Raw genomic sequence first — 19,203 nt, 5'->3', positions numbered from 1 at the left:
TGCTCACAAATACAGTAGTACCTCAGGTTACATACGCTTCAGGTTACAGACTCCGCTAACCCAGAAATAGTGCTTCAGGTTAAGAACTTTGCTTCAGGAGGAGAACAGAAATCGTGCTCCGGCAGCGCAGCAGCAGCAGGAGGCCCCATTAGCTAAAGTGGTGCTTCAGGTTAAGAACAGTTTCAGGTTAAGTATGGACCTCTGGAACGAATTAAGTACTTAACCCGAGGTACCACTGTATGTGAAGAATGTTAAAAGGAGTGTATTTTAGGCAGTGCTATTTTTCTATGTGAACATCTCCCTCATTCTCTTAGAATGGTAATGGTACCCACCTGAGAGGTGCCGGAACTGAGTTCTGGTGAGTTCTGGCTGAATTTTTTTTGGGGGGGGGGGGATTTCACATGAGCACCAGCAGAGCACCTGACCCAAGCAACATCCTTATACACAAAAATATAGTTAACTGTGAAAGAATGTCTTTATAGTTCTGGGCTTCTTTATATGCTTGTGTACATTACGGAAATGTGTATCTTGCATGTATGTCTTGCTGCATATGGCAAAAAGATACCTGTCTCTCTGGTCCGTTCATGTGGGGATTGTAGGGTTAACTAACTATGCCCCAGGGAATTGTCACCATGTATGTGCAGGATGGCACATCCCTTTTCTGGAGGTGGGGAAAAGAAAAGCTCCAAACTTTCTTGAATCTGTAACCTGAGGAGAGGAACACATGATTGACAAGGGAGATCTATAAATACAGATACGGCAGACAGGGCTAGTCCTGCTAAAAACCTGGTGAGTTAGGGATTGTTTATCCAGTTTTGATTTGTTTTTGCTCCAAAGGGTACATTTTGGGTTTCAGTCCTTTTGAGCATCACATTTCCATCTCTGTAACATTTGCATGTCTTTCTTATCTTAGGAAACTAAATTCGTGTTAGATAAACCCTGCTGGTCTCAGCTTTATCAAAACATGCTGAGGCCTAGAGCTTTAAACTTAAGGAGGCTTCAGAGAGACCCCAGGGAACTCTGGGGAGGCTGTTTGATAAGGGGCAGCCTGGTAAATAACTGATCTCTTATCTGGTGGCAGCAGATACCGCAACTGGAGGGAGAGAGGGTGCTAGGGAGAGGCATGCGCTGTTGTGGCCGCATCCTCTTCACCAGGTGTACAGGTCCCAGGTGTTTCAGATGTGGCCTTCACAAGCTCCCTCCTCCCTCCATAGAATCCTCTCCTTATGCACCTGGACTGCTGTGTCTCGTGTGAGAAGAGGCAAGGCAGAAATGAACAACTGGGATGCATCACAACAGAACTCTGCCCATGCCTCTGTTGCTTGCTATGGATACTTTAGAATCATAGAATCATAGAATCATAGAATCATAGAATCATAGAGTTGGAAGAGACCACAAGGGCCATCGAGTCCAACCCCCTGCCAAGCTCCTCCTTTGGAGGAGCCCGTTGCCTCACATGGCAGAACATCAGAGGGTGACCTTTCAACCGTTGCTCAAGTTACTTGCTGACTGCGGTGGTCTTCGTTTTAGTTTTACTCAGGGTACAGTCGACGGAATTGATGAATATAATTAAGTAAGGTCCATTAATTTCAATGGGTCTGCTCTGAGTAACACTTAGTTGACTGTCACCCCAAGGATTTATTTGTTCTGGCTACACAAGTTACATTTGAAGTTCCAGAATCAGAAAGGGCAAAATATTTATAAACTTCCCTAACAGATTCAGGTCTCTGAATTCAGTGCCATCTCAGAGATAATTTTCACATTCAGAATAGCACGTGGTATTGTTTTTCTGGATCCCTACAGTTTTAGAAACAAATGGAAAATTGCATGATCAAATGTTTCTCCGTGTCAGAAATTTTCTGCCTTTGAAGCTAGCAGGCCTAGGAGAAGGACCTATGTGCAAGGGTTTTTTTTTTTTAAAAAAAACCTCATGGCAGAGCCTTCAGACACCTGCATTCTGATGTGATGTAGTCCTACGAATGATGTGCAACATGCTTTTCTGAATACTAGCCGAGGTCAGACACCAGTTGATTTTTGGTAAGCCACTGTCCCTCAACCTCTGTTCCCCTTTGATAAAATTTGGCCATAAAGTGCCTATCTCAGATCAGTTAGTTACAAGGACAAACAAGATTCAAACTTCTAAAACACTTTGTACTGCAAATGTATTGTATTGCTCCATTATACATGAGCTTGTTCTGGAGGTCTATGTGACCTCCTTATCCATAATAACCTGGGATTTGAAGCAAGCGGTATACAAATATATTATTCCAGAGAATGATAAATAGTGCATTTTTAATTTTAAAAAGAATTAAGTGGACTTCAGAATTATTCCCGTATAAGAGTAGGTGCATGTGAATCACCACCCAAAGAAATGAACAGGCTTTCGAAAGCAAATGCATTTGGATGACACAGCAGTGATTTCTGTGACTTGCATATAACAGGGCAGAAATGGAGAGGTTGCTTAATTAGGACTATCCTAGGATTGTGGAGCCTTTGTACAAATAATGCACTGAAGAATCTGAGGCATTTCTGCTTCTCAGGGTCCAAGGCTCTAAGGCAGAGAGGGGCACCACCTGTGCCCACTGAACTATTGAAAACAGGGGAGCAAACAAACTATCAGTTGTGATGTGAGAGGCTTCCCACCGTGTGCCAATTTGAAGTCACAGCTGAGCTTTGCACGTATGAACCCTGATCATGCTAAATATATCTTTCCAGGGGTTGTAGCATAGCTCACGCAGGTAGGCACGGTTGGCTGAGAACAGAGCAAAGGAATTCACTGTGCAAATGTCTTTCAATTATGGACTTAATGACCCTCTTGGCCCCCTTGCAGTCTTTTAAGCGATGAACGTAATGGACTCATTGCTGTGGCTGACATTAACCTGGGCAGTCGCTCTGCTGGTTTAAATTGGCATAGCTCCAAGGAAGCCAATGAGGTAATTCTGATTTACATGCTCACTGATGACATCAGTAGCAATGCTTGTTCCACAGAGTGGGCATTTGTCTACTGTTAGATAATGGTAACCACCTGGCCCATTTTGCCCAGGACAGCTGCCTTATTTGGGGATCTAATAATTTGTCAATGGCTTTGAAAACAACCAAAACAAATGGAAAGGAAGAGTTTATATGTGATCTTCTGAGCTGCTTTGTGTTACCCTTCATTGTAAAAGTTCAGCTGTTGAAATATATCTTTGTGAGTTATGAAACAACCTTATTTTTCTCTCTGGCCCAAAATTAATTAAGCCATGAAAGGAGAAATATAAAGAAAGAAAGAAGCAAACTAATAGAAGATGGAAGAAGGCTCAAATAAAGGACAGTCACTGAAGAGAAAAAGGCATTATGCATTCTTTAAAAGAAACATACATCAAATTAATAGTCAATAAACTCCAAGAACGACAGACGTGTGCTCTGCAGATGTTCGCTGCGTAATCATTTGCTGTGTTTATTCCTTTGACAAACGTGATCATTGTGATCATTGTTAGCAGCATTTAAGGAGAATGTGTCTGCCACACGTATTCAGACTGCTTGGTTTGACAGCAGCCAAACTGCCTCTCACAAAGCAGTTTAGCTCCAAATTAGCTCGCTCCAGCGTTAAATACCAGCTTGCTTTGGAGGTCTTTGTGACGAGCACCATATATATCCATAATATTCTGGTATTTGAAGCATATGTGCCAGAAAGCTGAGAGACTCTCCTTTCAAGAATACAGTATGTTACTCCAGGGTTCATCATAGACTTGAAATGGCAGCTATAAAACCTTCCAGTGTTGCAGCCTGGAAATCTAGCATTACAGTAAACTGAGAACGTTATCAGTAGTCAAGGCACTTAGATGCTCTGTCAAAAAGTTCCATGAAAGAGGCTTAATACGGGTGCCTAGCTGGCAAGCAGGGAAATCATAGAGTTGCAGAGTTAAAAGGGACTACGATTCAGCACTTTCTGCAATAACAACAAAAATGTCTCAAGGTAACTTGCAAACCCATAAAAACATAAAGCTTACAAACATTTAAAAGCAATGCATCAGGAAAGTCAGTAAAAGACAAATTATCTAAAAGTGCTTATCCAACAGTATTATAAAAAGGATAAATCCTACCCCATCCAACTTAAAATGTACACCACAGAGAGGCCAGGAACCATAGTACAGTGGTGCCCTGCAAGACAAATGCCTCGCTAGACGGAAAACTCGCTAGACGAAAGAGTTTTCCGTTTTGGAGGTGCTTCGCAAAACGAATTTCCTATGGGCTTGCTTCGCAAGACGACAATGTCTTGCGAGTTCCTGCTGGTTTTTTTCCCTTCCCCCCTTTTTCTAAGCCGCTAAGCCGCTTATCAGCTGATCCGATCAGCAGATAAGCCGCTAAAAGCCGCTAATAGCGCTAATCCTCTAATCCGTCAATGGGCTTGCTTCGCAAGACGAAAAAACCGCTAGACGAAGAGAATCACAGAACGGATTCTTTTCGTCTTGCGAGGCACCACTGTATAGGATGGTCCAAATTAGCTATCAAAGGCCTGGAACAGGAATGCCTTAGCTTGGCATCTAAAAGCTGACAATGAGGATCTCAGGTGGAGATCATTCCACAAATAGGGAGCAGCCACTGAAAAAGCTCATTGCTGTCTGTCTAAGGGAACAGGTGAATTTTTATTGGGAAACAGCACAAAGTAGTGTGAAAAGCTCCTACTGATACTTCTGTGACATGATCTGATTAGTCTTTGGCCCAGTCCTGCTGTTTTAGGAAAGAATATTTTCCGGCTATGTAATGAAGCACATTGAGCCTCTGGCTCACGGACGGGCTAACCTCTCCTTCTCTTTTGTACACCAGAGGAAAAGTTCAGGCGCATATGCTTCCAATTTTAAAGTGACCACACAGTCCCTCAGATGTCAAGACTTAAAAACTTAATTTTGTTTTCTAAAAATATTTTCGGAACAAGACAGAATGGAACCATTGTATGGCCCTGTCTCATTATCACTTACCATTGTTTAAACAAATCACAGTTCCATGAATTCAGGCATTACTGGGGACTGTGGCTGTTTGAAAAGTGGAAGTGAACACTTCTGATCTCTTTGCAGGCGTGAAAAAAGGAAGAACACTCAAACTTGAGGCTGTTTTGTTCATGTGACAGGAAATGGATGCTTTGTTAGTCTGAATGGGGCTACAGCAGGTGTTCAGACATTTCAATTTCAATTTCAATTTGACATTTCAATTTGGCATCTACTTGTGGATCCTGCAGACCACCTTTGTATTGGAAGCTAACAGTGAATGCAGAGGACAGGGCGTGAAAAAATGGAATAGTGAGAGGGGAAAATTAGGCAGTAGCAAATGGGGCAGAGGCCTTGATATTTCAGAAAACAATATTGGATATTTCAGGAAACAATATGGGTGGGGAAGAGGCATTGAGGAAGTATTTGAAAGAAGAAGAAGAAGAAGAAGAAGAAGAAGAAGAAGAAGAAGAAGAAGAGGAGGAGGAGGAGGAGTTTGGATTTGATACCCTAAGGAGTCTCAAAGTGGCTAACATTCTCCTTTCCCTTCCTCCCCCACAACAAACACTCTGTGAGGTGAGTGAGGCTGAGAGACTTCACAGAAGTGTGACTGGCCCAAGGTCACCCAGCAGCTGCATGTGGAGGAGCGGAGACGTGAACCCTGATTACGAGTCTACCGCTCTTAACCACTACACCACACCGGAAACTGTAATTTCAGAAATGTGAAGCCTGAGGCCAAACGCAGCCATGCAGGCTTCTGTAACTGGCCCTTGGCTCTCTCCTGAGGCCACACCCCGCCTCAGGCCACACCTCTCACTGACCCTGCTGTGCTAGGGCTTTGGCCAGCGGTGGAACAAGCCAATTGGATGCCTGGGGTGGCGTGCGTGCCCTGTGCCAGGTAGCCATCCATGGGGTGGGGCCTCTGAGGAGTCTGCCTGCCTCCTCCCATTCAGTTGCCCTACAGCTGAGGGGGAGGCGGGGGGATGGACCGTTCGGGGCAGTGCAGAGCCTGCAGGCGCTCAAGCCGCCATGTCGCTCCCAGGAAAGGTGTGTGGCTTGGGCGTGCTGCAGCCCCCGCAGTGAGTGCCGTCCAGCATTTTGTCATCCCTCTCAGTGGTGACACCCGGGGTGACCTGCCCCCACCGTACCCTCTTCCTCCGCCCCTGGCTTTGGCATCTTGATAATTTCTTGCATTGCCACATGGAGGACGGAGAGATGGTTGTGATGGCATGTGCATGTAGAAACCTCTGGTTTTTGCATGGCTGAAATACAACCTTTCTGTACAAAAGGTGAGAGTGGCATCCGTTGTTCCACCCACTTTTGCCTCTGGCCCAGCTCACTGTGGCCCCTGGGAGGTTCCTGGGAGGTTCCCCACAAGGGAATGGAGCCATCAGGCTGAAAGGGGGCATCTCAGCTATCCATCTGTTTTCTTTGACCTACTTAGTTGGATGTCAGGGATGGGAAATATAGGAAGGTAGAAACCTGTTTAGATGCTCAAACTGCTACAAGTTATCCCAAGGTCCTAGTGGAACTTTTTCTAGGAAGGACAACCGCTTATGCCACAATGAATTGTGGCATAAATTGCGCAAAAGAATTATCTTGATGAGGCATTTAGCTTCAGACCCAGGGCCAAACAATTTCAATACTATATTGGGAAATATACATATATATATATTTAAAAATCCATGTCGGACTAGAGCAGAACTATGAAAATTTTCCTCCTTCCTTTACACTTTGGCACTCTGACTTTATTTGCACATAAATTATTAACCCTATAAATTATTTGACCAACTGACTTCCTGACTTAAGCAGATACCTTTGGCATCAGGCGCCTTGTTTGTAAACAAGAAGTAAAATATTGGTCTGTTATGTTTGCAGCACAGAGAATACAAGAGGGAGCACTGAAATAGTGTACAACACATTAACAGGCTAAAAAATTGATATGTACTGTGCTTAAAAACATGGAGTCTGGCTTTGCTTATCTAGAAACTTTTTCCGTGAGTAAATGTGTAGTAATAGCAGGGCTTTTTTCAGCCAGAACTCACTGGAACTCCGTTCCGGCCCCTCTCAGGTGGGTGCCATTGCCATTATAAGAGAACAAGGGAGGAGTTCATGGTGAGTTATGGCACCTCTTTCTCTAGAAAAATAGCACTGGGTAACAGTATGCTCATTTGAAATGGAAAGCATCATAATCTCATAATTTAAACTCATCATAATCTAATAATTTAAACTCATTATTTAGTGTTTTAACAATGCTGCAGTTCTCTGGCTTTTAAAACTGAAGTACAGGCTGTCTCCAAGGGGAAATTTATTGCTTGGGAGATAGTGAATTCTAGGACAGGTGTTTTGATTTCTTACACTGGTGATCCCCCCCCCCAAAAAAAAACAATACAGTATTATTGTAGCCATATAAGGACATATTTAATGCTGCAAGTAATTGATTTGCTGAACAAGTAAAAATTTCTTGTTTTGTAATCTCTGGATGTTGTCCAACATCCTAAAGAGGTTCTGATATCTAGCGCCTCTAACCCTTCCCACCTGAACCAATATTTAGAAAGTTGATTCTCCCTGCATGGTTAAGAATTTTGCCATTATCCTGTGTCAAGTTCAGGATTTGACTAGAGTTTGGTTAGCACTTAAAAGCATTGCGGAATGAAATGCAGGTATCTAGTCATTAAATTAATAAAACAATATTTCCAATAAAAATAATGTCACGTAGAAAACTGGAATGTGGACTTAACAATGGTGTAAATGATAGGGTTGTGCATCAATTCTGTGTGCACCTTGAATAATGAGGCAAATCTATGTCCCATTGGCTTACTGGAGCTTTCAGGTAAATTTGTGTAAGATTGTGGCTTTAAAAGATGTAGTTTTGGTGAAATTCATCAGATAATCTAGCATAGATATGTATTTTTCTTCAGGTGACACAAGGATAAAGGTCCAAGATGGAAAGGCTGCCTTTCAAAACCTGGTGGTCTCTGGTTCCTGCTCAGGTTGTTACCTCTTTTTCAAAGTGACTTCTCCTCCAGGTAAGATTTGTTATCCAGTGAAGAGTCTAAGGGGGACTGCTTGATGCTGAAGCTAAGCAGGTGCTGGGTAAGATCAGTGCCTTCATAGGAGATATTGGGTTCTGTAACAGAGGAAAGGTAGGATGGATGTACACATAAGAAATTAAATAAGAGATCTCACTTTTATCAGCCAATATGTGAAAAAGTCTTTTGGCTGCATGTGCAGGACCTTTGCTTCTCCTTTCTTACGGGGGAGCAAACAAGCCAGGGAGGCTTCTATTAACAATAGTTTCCCATTTCATCCAAACCAGAAAGCTGTAGCTACAGTGGTGCCTCGCAAGACGAAATTAATTCGTTCCGCAAGTTTTTTCATCTAGCGAATTTTTCGTCTTGCGAAGCACGGTGTCGGAAAAGTTTTGGAAAAGCTTCAAAAATGACCAAAGTCTTCAAAAACCTCAAAAAAGGCTACCACACCGCGTTCTATGAGTTGCTCCTCGAAGTCAAGTCGCAACTGTATTAACGGTGTTAAGAAAAAGGAAACAAACTTGCAAGACGTTTTCGTCTTGCGAAGCAAGCCCATAGGGAAATTCGTCTTGCGAAACAGCTCAAAAACCGCAAAACCCTTTCATCTAGCGAGTTTTTCGTCTTGCGAGGCATTCGTCTTGCGGGGCACCACTGTAATGACTTCAGAACAAGTTAGGATATGAAGTCAACTTCAAACCATAGTTCAGTATCCTGGCTTGCCCCATAATATCCTGCTTTGGATGAAATGAGAAACTATAATTAATGGAAAAAAATTCCTGGTTCACTTGCTGACTCAAGCAAAGAAACAGCTACATGTGAAGCCAAAAGGATTGTTCATACATCAGCATAGTTTGAGATATTGCCATCCAAAGGTAACTAAGAAATCATTTTAAAAAATAAATAAATTCTGAAATACATTCCTCTCCTTTCCAAATTCTAATAGCTTAAACATACTGCTGAACCAATGTTTTTCGGCTTCTCAGCAACATTGGCTGAACCAGTCTAAAAAACCAGGATGGGGAAGAAAATGGAACTTTGATCGGATCCAGCAGAGCTCATACCACTGAGCCTCTTGGGCTTGCCGATCGGAAGGTCGGAGGTTCAAATCCTCGTGACGGGGTGAGCTCCCGTTGCTCTGTCCCAGCTTCTGCCAACCTAGCAGTTCAAAAGCACATCAAAGTGCAAGTAGATAAATAGGTACCACTGTGGTGGGAAGGTAAACAGCATTTCTGTGTGCTCTGGCTTCTGTCACAGTGTCCTGTTGCACCAGAAGCAGTTTAGTCCTGCTGGCCACATGACCCGGAAAGCTGTCTGTGGACAAACGCTGGCCTGCTCAGCCTGAAAAGCGAGATGAGCGCTGCAACCCCACAGTCGCCTTTGACTGGACTTAACCATCCAGGGGTCCTTTACCTTTTTACCTTTACCTCTCATCTTCTTATAATAAGAACTGGGATCGTGATACCATCTGTGATATTGATAGTGTTTTCTGTGCCTCATCTTTTTCTTTCAGGCCTCAAGCAATCTCAGACACAATGTCCTTTCTTTGTGGCAATAATTACATTTCTGAACCTTTAAACACATGCTTCTCATTATATTGTTTGTTTTATTCTGCTTTTTTTTTTAGGTGCTATATTATCTGTCAGATCCAATTCTTTTACTATATTCCCCATTACTGTGACCGAAAAATCAGCCATAATCTTCACTGCTGCACTGGGATCGGCAGCGTCTCTGCTTGTTTTGGGATCTGTTGTTATCTGTTGGTCCAAGAAAACAAGAAGGAACAGTGAGTTGGAAAACTGAAGTGAAGCTTCTACCCAGAAAATACCCTATTTGTTCTGCTGGGGCTTACAGAAAAAGAGAAGTTTTACAGTGGATTGGCAATAGTTGGTGGTAGCAAATCGTGCTCCCCCCAATTCTAACAGTGTAGAAATGTTTCTTGCATTAGTATTGGGCAGATCAGCATGGTGTGGCATTACTGCTGTGTACAGACCCTTGTGTTGTACTTTCTAGTTACTCCAATGCAGGAGTGGCTGTCTTGGAGCCTCCAGATGTTGGGACTCCAGTTCCCATCAGACCAGCCCACATAGCCTAGGGCTTGCCAATCAGAAGGTCGCGGTTTGAATCCCCGTGACAGGGTGAGCTCCCGTTGCTTGGTCCCAGCTCCTGCCGACCTAGCAGATCAAAAGCACATCAAAGTGCAAGTAGATAAATAGGCAGGAAAGTAAAAGGCATTTCCGTGCGCTGCTCTGGTTTCACCAGAAGTGGCTTAGTCATGCTGGCCACATGACCCGGAAAAACTGTCTGTGGACAAACGTCGGCTCCCTTGGCCAGTAAAGCAAGATGAGCGCCACAACCCCAGAGTTGTCCGTGACTGGACTTAACTGTCAGGGGTCCTTTACCATTTTTTTTAAGGCACTTCTTATGTCCAAATAGTTATGGGCTATTAGTTGTTTCCCCAGGAGGCCACTTGTATATTTCACTGAAAATTTGCAGTTTAAATTCCCTTGTAATGTTTTGCTACAGAAAACAGGATCAGAAAACCTTTGAAGAATAAGAAGAATAAGAAGCATGCCCATGTTCAGGCAAATCAGCAGATACTTCATGCCCAACCGTGCTTCATCCAGGAGGAGAATAAGCACAACATTACTGCTAGGAGAGAAGGTGAGTCTCTTGGATACAGACTTAATCCTATTATGAAGCAACTTTTTGCTCATCATAGGTTGCAACCTTAGCAGGTCCCTGAGCTGGTCTTTTCAGTGCCTCAGCCACAAATACTAGTTGTCAACTAATTGTAGCCTGGTTAGATTTTCTCATGAGAAGTTCCAGGCAAGCTTTGCTTCAGGAGTCCAGATAATGGCTTCCTGCAATGGGCTGTTGCTTTGGGGTTTGAGGCTGGTCTCTGCCTGAACCTCCAACCTTCCAGCTCCCTGGAATTGCGACCATGACAATATTTGTCCTATCTTTTATTACAGCGTTCCCTTCTCGTAATTTCAGCATCACCTACTTCACTTTTTCTTTTCTCAGTTCATATGCTAACCATTTCCCAAGTTTATTAGCAAATTTTAAAAAAATGTTTAGCATATTTCAAATGTTCGCATATTCCTGCATTGTTTTGCCACCATTTAAATATTTTTATTAATGTTTTCTTGGTTTACAAAGGTATGCACAAGGTCTCTTCTTTCAAGTTACATTTTTCATAGGTCAGTTTCATTTGTTGAGGCATTAGGGTTAGGAAGAAAAGGGGGGAAGAGGCGGAGGGGGCCATGGTGGGTGGGGGTGGGGTCAGGAGGCGATGTTTCTATTTTGCTTAATGTATGTGTGGGGTTTTGTGTCAGCATCGTTTGTGCAGGTTCTCTTTGCTTGTTTTCCTTTGGTGGTGAGAGAAATTGGGGTTGGCCTAAGGTGCGGTTGCTTGTTTGTGATTGGCTGTGGTGAACTTTGTTTTTGTGTGTGAGAGGGGTGGGTGGGTGTTTTTGGATCAGGTTAGCCATATTGATTCATCTGCTGTTGGTGGATTCTTGTCGTTGTCTTGTTGGGCTGTGTATGTGATAAAGGGGAGCCATACCGGGGTGAAGGTATCTTCTTCTATTGGTCCCTGTGTCAGTTTCAGTTTATTGGTTAATTTTTCTAGTAGGCCTGTTTCCCATACTATTTGGTACCATTGGTCCATGCTTACTCCTGACAGGTCTCTCCAGTGTCTGGCTATGATGTTTCTGGTTGCTAAGAGGAGATGGGTTATGAGTTCTTTGTGATGTGAGTGGGCATTATTGTCTTGGAATATGTTTAGTAGGACCAGTTCTGGGATGGTTTCTAATACTTGCTTAATTATTTTACATATTTCTTGTATGGCTGTTGTCCAGAATAGTTGGATTTTGGGGCATTCCCACCACATGTGGAGGTATGTACCTGTGGAGGTGCACCCTCTCCAGCATTTTGTTGAGGTTCCTGTTAGCATAGATAATGGTCTCTGCAGCATCTTAATTTGGCAGGTAACATTTGTATTTGTTGGTGATTGTTCCAGCTCTTTTTCTTTTTGTCTAATTTCACACAGAATCTTTTGTATTTTCTCCTGTCTCTCTTTTTTAAGTCAAGAGTTATCAGTATGTTGCATAAAGTAACCTCTTATATATGTTCTGCTTGCATCCCAGACTGATATCTTTGTCTAAATTATTCTCAAAAATTTCTTTTGATTTTTGCTTTCAATCTTGTATGATCTTACCTTGGCGTAATAACGTTTCATTAAGTCTCCCTCTAAAACACCAATTCTTTTTTTTTTTTTTGGTAAGTCATCATAGCTGGATTATGATACAATAAAGTTTATATTTGGTAGTATATGCACCCCTGTAGCCAATGTCTTCATTACCCATAAAATATCCTATCTTGATAGGCCCTCTGTTTCTCACTAAAATACAAAAATTGTTTTGTGTCCCCATTTTTATATCTCCAAATGTCCACAAGTTCCAGATTGTCCACAATTTCAAAAAATAAAATAAAATGGGCAACTTACCTTGGGTAATTTTAATGTTTCTTTCTGAACTTCTATTCTCCACTCCAGTCTCCCATAAGCAGGGCTTTTTTTTCAGTCAGAACTCACCAGAACTCAGATCCAGCACCTTTCAGGTGGGCACAATTATCATTATAAGAGAACAAGGTGAGTTCCAGCACCTCTTTTTGTAGAAAAATATCACTGCCCATAAGACACCGATTTCCATATGAGACCTAGTATCTGGATAACTTCTCAGTTGTGGTTCGAGGACCCGACCCCCGCGAAGTGAAATGAAGACACAAGGACACATGATATAAGGTTGATGGGCTAGAAAAGGCCACAACTTTATTGATTACAGCAATGAAAAGGTATTGGCTTAGGCATTGGATCGAAACAAGTGGGTTTATTCACCAGTAGGTGGAGCCTGTTGATGCTAATCCAACTATAAGCTCACTCCTGCTGTCACCGAGGGTCGTGCCATGGCCTCCCACCAAGCAGGCATCGGACGGAATACACGACCCCCAGATTCCTTTAACGGAATACCCCTAAAAATTGAAGGCATAGGCGATGGCCACACCTAGCACTTCGACACACCACAACACATTATTCCAATGCCTAACCTACCCACCAATACCACCAAAAAGTTGTGACGATTGCTACGAGGTAGGCGAAAAAACCAAAAAGCCTAATGCTAAATGGAAAAACTCCTACCAGCCCCCCCGGGCAACCAGGGCGACCAACCTAAGGTCCATAGCAAGGCCAAAGACCTGAGCCCTAACTAAAGGGAGTGGAGGGTGGGTGACTCGCGACGGGACGAGGAGGAGGAATGAGGCCAGGGAGTGGCTGGCGCTGCAGCAAAAGGCTGCTGAACACGCCCCCTCTGCGGCACCTGGTTGGGTGGCCACCGGGGGGGCGTGAGCGCCAGCCAGGTGAGCTGGAGGCAGGGGGCCACACACCCCTGCTGGGCGGTGCTCGGGCTCCCGCCCACAACTACTACCCTCTCTTTCAGGGAGGAGAGTCTTTATGTTACTGTAGGGACTGGATGGGGACTAACCCTAACATAAATATGCATTGAGCAAATGTTGATGGACAAAGTAAAGAGGAAACACTCCCTTACACCCCTTTCATGTAAAGGGGTTATAAATCCTCCATGGAAAGATTGAGTTGAATGTTTTGCCTTGACACCTGCCATCATCCCCACCCCTAGACTCTTCATATCAGCCACACATGAGAAAGACCCTTTGATCTCAAAAAGCTAGGCAGAATAGACAATGCTGGACTAAATGGTTTGTCTCAGGATTATATTCTTAGCGACTTTGCTGAGAATATGCTTTTAGAATATTGAATATTTGGACTTCGATTTCACTTTGTTCAGGAGGCCTTTTCATTTTAATCTAAAGGTTTCACTATTTTAAAGCTCCATGTGAGCAGAAAACTTTTATCTTATGAATGAATAAGCTACGGATGACCTCTTATAAATAATATATACTGCAGATGACAAAGTGAAGTCTTGTGAGATGTAAAATAGCTGCTGAGGAAGACAAAACTTCTAACGTATTTGGGAGCTTTTCTTGCATTAAACGGACTGCTACAATCAAACGTGGGATTGTTTGACTTGCAGATTATTGCTTCATCCATTTTCATTGGATCAAATAATTTTTAAATGATATTTAAAATAATGTTTGCAATGACTAAAAGACCCCAATGCTAACTTGATGGAGTTTTCTCTCTCTTTTATTGTATGCTTATTTATGTATGTGTCATTAGGCTGAATTTACTAGATCAAATTTTCATGAGTATAGCTGCGTCAGGGGTTGTGTGGGTTGTATATCTATTTATATATAGGTAGGGTGTGCCTAATCCTAAAAGCGGATCAGGGACAAACTATATGCAAAAGGCTACTTTTAAAAACTAAGCCAGATCAAATCTCATCATTGCAATATATGCAAGCATGCCACATTGTCATATCAGCCACAGAAATTAAGAGAGATTTGAAAAGGTTTAAATATTTCATTGCAAACATATACTTATCAATCTTTAGGTTTAATTTATGTTATATATAGTAAGAGTTCAATTAGACTTTCTTCACCATACCTTGCACTGCCGTATACATGTGTGAAAACTAGAGGTTGTAGGGCAAGGAGAACCTACACTCAATATATTTTGAACATAATTCATATGCCTAGTTGACTCTCGAACTAAGTATGGTCCAAGTGGTGTCAGCCCAAATTTAGTACCAAAAACGCATTGCGTGTTAAGATCCCAAGACCTCCCCCAATAAATAAAGACACAATTGACACAGAATTTAGTTTAAGGTTCTTGGCATAATTTTGGCCACTACTTTATTGATTACAGATCGTGAGTTTTTTTGCTTAGGCATTGGTTCCCGACCAGCTGCATCTGACCTTGTCACGGCAGCATTGATGACTGGAAACCGGCAGACGTCAGTAAGGGAAAACATTCTGGGGGAGCAATGGAGCAGGCTCAGACTCAAGCTCACCCCAAATGCTCCCAGGGGCTCTGGCATGGCCCTAAGCCCTGGAAGGGAATCGGACAAAAGCAAGGCAAGCCCCTGGATTCCTTTAACGGAATACCCTTTTGCTTATTGGAGGGGCAGGTGTGACAACCTCCCCTCCACTCCACATTGAACCAATGCCTAACCGCCAAACCTTACAAAGTTGTGACAACTTGCTACATGGTAGGCGAAACCCAATGGCACCAGCCAATCAGCCAAATGGGAAAATTCCTAATGGGCCCCTGTCCCAAGAACAGATGACCCACAATGGCATAGCAAGGTCATAATGAACCCTAAATATAGGGAGGGTGGGCGGGTGATCCGATGCACGAGGCGAAAAGAGGAAGCTCAATGCAACGTGCAGCGATATATACCGTAGGTCCCCCAGTTAATGCATAAAACGATCCCATTGGCCAGAATTACCCTAGGAACCGAGGGACCACCAACTGGGTTGTTGTGGCTATCCAATCGCTCCCATCCACAACAGCAGTGTGGTCAGTCATTGATCTCAGCACAACACGTGCTCTCTGGGAGGAGGACAGGATTTCCAGACCTTCTCAGATTTATCAGGTTCCCTTGCCACATAGAGGCTGAACATTCTAATCTTCATGCTGTAATATTTCCTTGACCCATCTCTCACTGTTTGATGGAGGCATGCAGATTACCTTTAAGCTATTCTCCCTTATGAACTGGCACAAACAGTGCAGTCATGGAGGTCTGGAGAGGGGCAACACAAGAATGGGCCTTTTCTGTGGTGACTCCCTGCGTGTGGGATGCTCTCCCCAGAGAGACTCACTTGGCGACTTCATTACATGTCTTTAGGCACCAGGTGAAAACATTCCTCTTCTCCCAGGCCTTTGGCTAATTGAATTTAAATCTATGGCCTTTTAATCTGTGTGTGGGGAGGTATTGTTTTGTTTGCTATTATGTTGTGTATTTTTGTGTTTTTAAACTGTAAACTGCCCTGTGATCCTGAGATGAAGGATGGTAAATAAAATAAAATAAATCTGCCCTCATTCACCATGTTTGCTGTGAGTCCCATGGAACCAATTGGGGTGGAATGGTCTAAAGGGGAGGAGGAGGAGGAGGGCTCTGAGTTGGGAGGGTGGGGTCAGCCAGGAGAGTGAACTGGATTTAAACTGGCTCCATCCCTCGTGGCCATTGTGGTGGAGCATCTGTTGTGCTTGGGGCTGAAGGGGTTTTGGCTGCCCCAAAGTGCAGACCTCAGCTCTTCCCCCCCCCCCCAAGAATGCAAATAAGGGACTGCTATGATTCTATGGTCCTAAACTTGTTGCTTATGTAAGAAGCAGAAAGAGGTTAGTTTTGAGTTTCATCTTATTTTAATTAATATTTATCACAGAAAAGCAGAAGGAGCAAGAGAGGAAATGCTACAGTTTATATGTTTTGATATTTGCCATACTCTTTCAAAATACAGTGTTCAGCTGTATGCCTTAGGATACATATCTGCTATAAATTCATTTTTTATCTAATTTGTCTGAGATCTAAGCTTCCTGTGGAGGTCTGAGATCAAAGGATCTGATTCTTTCTGATGTTGGCTCTGACACGTAATGTGTGCTGACTTAGTTCTGTCTATAAAATCGCAGTGGGAGCCTGCCAGTCTCCCTTGGCACCTTTACATAGTGAACTTTCATTTCGACTGGTGAGGATGACAGGTACCACATTGATTGGAGCCACCGTGTAAATAATTAATAGGGAGAATTTTCTCTGCAAAAGGAAATCCAGTCCTTCAGATTCTTCTTAAAAGGAATTGTTGCAAGATCATTAAAAATCCCCAATATGTTCGAATTTAAACAAGAATAACAACATCTTAAGCAAATATAATATGCATGACATGGAATGTCTAATCTTTGCATTCCCCTCTATTTAAAGTGATGTTGGTTTTGAAAACTGAGCAACCATCAAAGTTAGTTAGTTCTATTTTGTTAATGCCAGCTAATTTTATTTCCCATGAACAAACCCTAGATTTTTTTATGTTTGGTATTTTAAATTTGGTTGTGGATGAATGGTATATATAAGACAGCACAAACCAGCTTAGAACTTAATATAACATAAATCAAATGACAGATTAGATGTGCTTTGATTTACCAATCCAGCTGTACAAAGACATAGTTTTAAATGATCCCATTGCATGTGGGAAGACAAATTTCCCCTCTTTATGGATCCTGGGATATAAATGTAAGGTTTTACATTGGGAACTATGAAAAGGCAAGGCCAGCCTGAGACATGATACCAGTCCCTACCAGTCCCTTTTTGGTCTTGGCATTCTCTGCAGAGCATTTCCTCTCATTCATCCTTAGAATAATTGTTGACCAGCCATTGAAAACACCAAGAATTGGACCACAGTCTATCAAATGAATGCTTATTGTCAGGGGGAATTGGGGTTGCTTGCGTGTAAACCTCTAGCTGTTCCAAACTGCTTAGGGGCGGTTGTGTCTTTCCCTGACTGAGCAGCCTTGCCGCTGCTGCTCAGTCGCTGGCAGAATCCGTCAGTGGGTGTCTCCTAAATTTCCTCCAGCATAAGAATTCCTTAACGGACAACCTACGCCTCACCTCTCTGCGCGGAAGCCTTCTGCGCAGAGTGGGCGTGCCGAGTGGTGGTCCTCCATCCTCCGCACTGACTTCACTGGAAGAGTCTCGGAGCCTCACCTCCGAGATGCTCTCTCCCTCTCCCTTCTTCCTGGTGTCACCTGGACTTCCTTCCCCAGATGACGTTCTCTCTGTACCCTTACTCGTTCCCTCTCCTGCAGAATCTGGAAGCCTCGCCTCCCCCCTCTGCTCTGATGTCAGTTCCCTGACACTTATATTTTCTCTAATAGACCTGAAGCTGCGTGAAGAACATGAAGACACAGCGGAAGCATTAAGGAAGGGCCATCAACAAGCATTTAACAGCACAGCAGTGGGAGCAGTGAACAGGACCAAGCAAGGCCGTCAGTCCCACACTGGAACATCCACATGGGGGTCTCTGGAACTTCAGCAGCTGAGCATCAAGGAGTTTAATGACTGGAAGGATACCAAGCAACATTTCTCAGACTATGCTCAGCAGAAGGAAACGAAGAAAGGGCAATTCACAGATAAAAGATATAAAAGACCCTCAGAGAAGCCTGCCTTGAGGTCAGGAGGGGATGTGAGGGAGAAACAGCAAGTTGCAGTACCATAACAATAAACTAGTTCCTGGGATAGGATTCATGATAAATAATATGGAAGTTAACAAATAAATGTGCTTTAAAAACTTGAATAGTTTCACTCATTGACAATCCAAGAACCACCAAGCTTTTTAAGTCCATGGGCATATTTGGATTTTTGAGTGAGTGCCATGGGTGTCACTCCCTCTGCTCAGTCAATCTCTAGCTTACCCCCCCTCCCCAGCCTGAGATGAAGAAAGAGCAAAAGCACATGTGGCCTATTTTATATGCGTAAAAGTCAGATCTTGTAGAATTAAACTGAGTCTTGAAAAGCACCTAGCACTTAAAGAAGAACTGGGAAATGGTGTAAGTCTCAACATCCTCCCTCAGCAAGGGAGAATAAGCTATGCACCCACACTGTATCCTTATTGGGGCAGTGGGTGGAGGGACCCCCCCAGGCTTTGTGAGTACAGTGGTACCTCGCAAGACGAATGCCTCGCAAGACGAAAAACTCGCAAGACGAAAGAGTTTTTCGTTTTTTGAGTTGCTTCGCAAGGCAAATTTCCCTATGGGCTTGCTTCGCAAGACGAAAACGTCTTGCAAGTTTGTTTCCTTTTTCTTAAAACCGTTTCCTATGGGAAACCGTGCTTCGCAAGACGAAAAATTTGCAAGACGAAAAAACTCGCAGAATGAATTAATTTCGTCTTGCGAGGCACCACTGTACAGTCATACCTCAGGTTACAGACGCTTGGGGTTGTGTGATTTTGGGTTGCGCACCGTGCCAAACCCGGAAGTACCGGAATGGGTTACTTCTGGGTTTTGGCACTTGAGCATGTGCAGAAGCACTAAATTGTGCTTTGTCCATGCACAGAAACATCGAATCACAACCTGCACGCGCGGCGCTGCAGGTTGTGAATGTGCTTCCTGCATGGATCATATTCGCAACCCGAGCATCCACTATACAAGGGGAGGAGGTCTCAAGGGCAAATGCCATTGAAATACCTTCTGTGACCCCCGGTGCAGGCAGAAGGTGGAGCAAAAGAATTCACATAATTTGCTT

General features: G+C 43.3%; 1 protein-coding gene across 4 annotated transcripts in view; it reads left to right on the top strand.

Moving 5' to 3' along the window:
• PKHD1 (PKHD1 ciliary IPT domain containing fibrocystin/polyductin) overlaps positions 1 to 18,252 on the top strand; it is a 245,536-nt gene extending 227,284 nt beyond the window's left edge. For all 4 annotated transcript variants that reach the window (XM_083495101.1, XM_083495102.1, XM_083495103.1 and 1 more), the window contains 4 exons: positions 7,889 to 7,996; positions 9,624 to 9,782; positions 10,523 to 10,660; positions 17,838 to 18,252. In XM_083495101.1, coding sequence (XP_083351227.1) covers positions 7,889 to 7,996; positions 9,624 to 9,782; positions 10,523 to 10,660; positions 17,838 to 18,178 — 746 coding nt within the window. In that variant the 3' untranslated portion in view covers positions 18,179 to 18,252. The remainder of the gene's footprint in view (positions 1 to 7,888; positions 7,997 to 9,623; positions 9,783 to 10,522; positions 10,661 to 17,837) is intronic.
• The last annotated feature ends 951 nt before the right edge of the window (positions 18,253 to 19,203 follow it).

Source organism: Podarcis liolepis (genome assembly GCF_965112155.1).
Source record: "Podarcis liolepis genome assembly, chromosome: 3".
Taxonomy (NCBI): domain Eukaryota; kingdom Metazoa; phylum Chordata; class Lepidosauria; order Squamata; family Lacertidae; genus Podarcis; species Podarcis liolepis.
The sequence above is the reverse complement of the archived record's forward strand: the minus strand, read 5'-3'. Positions and strand labels throughout refer to the sequence as shown.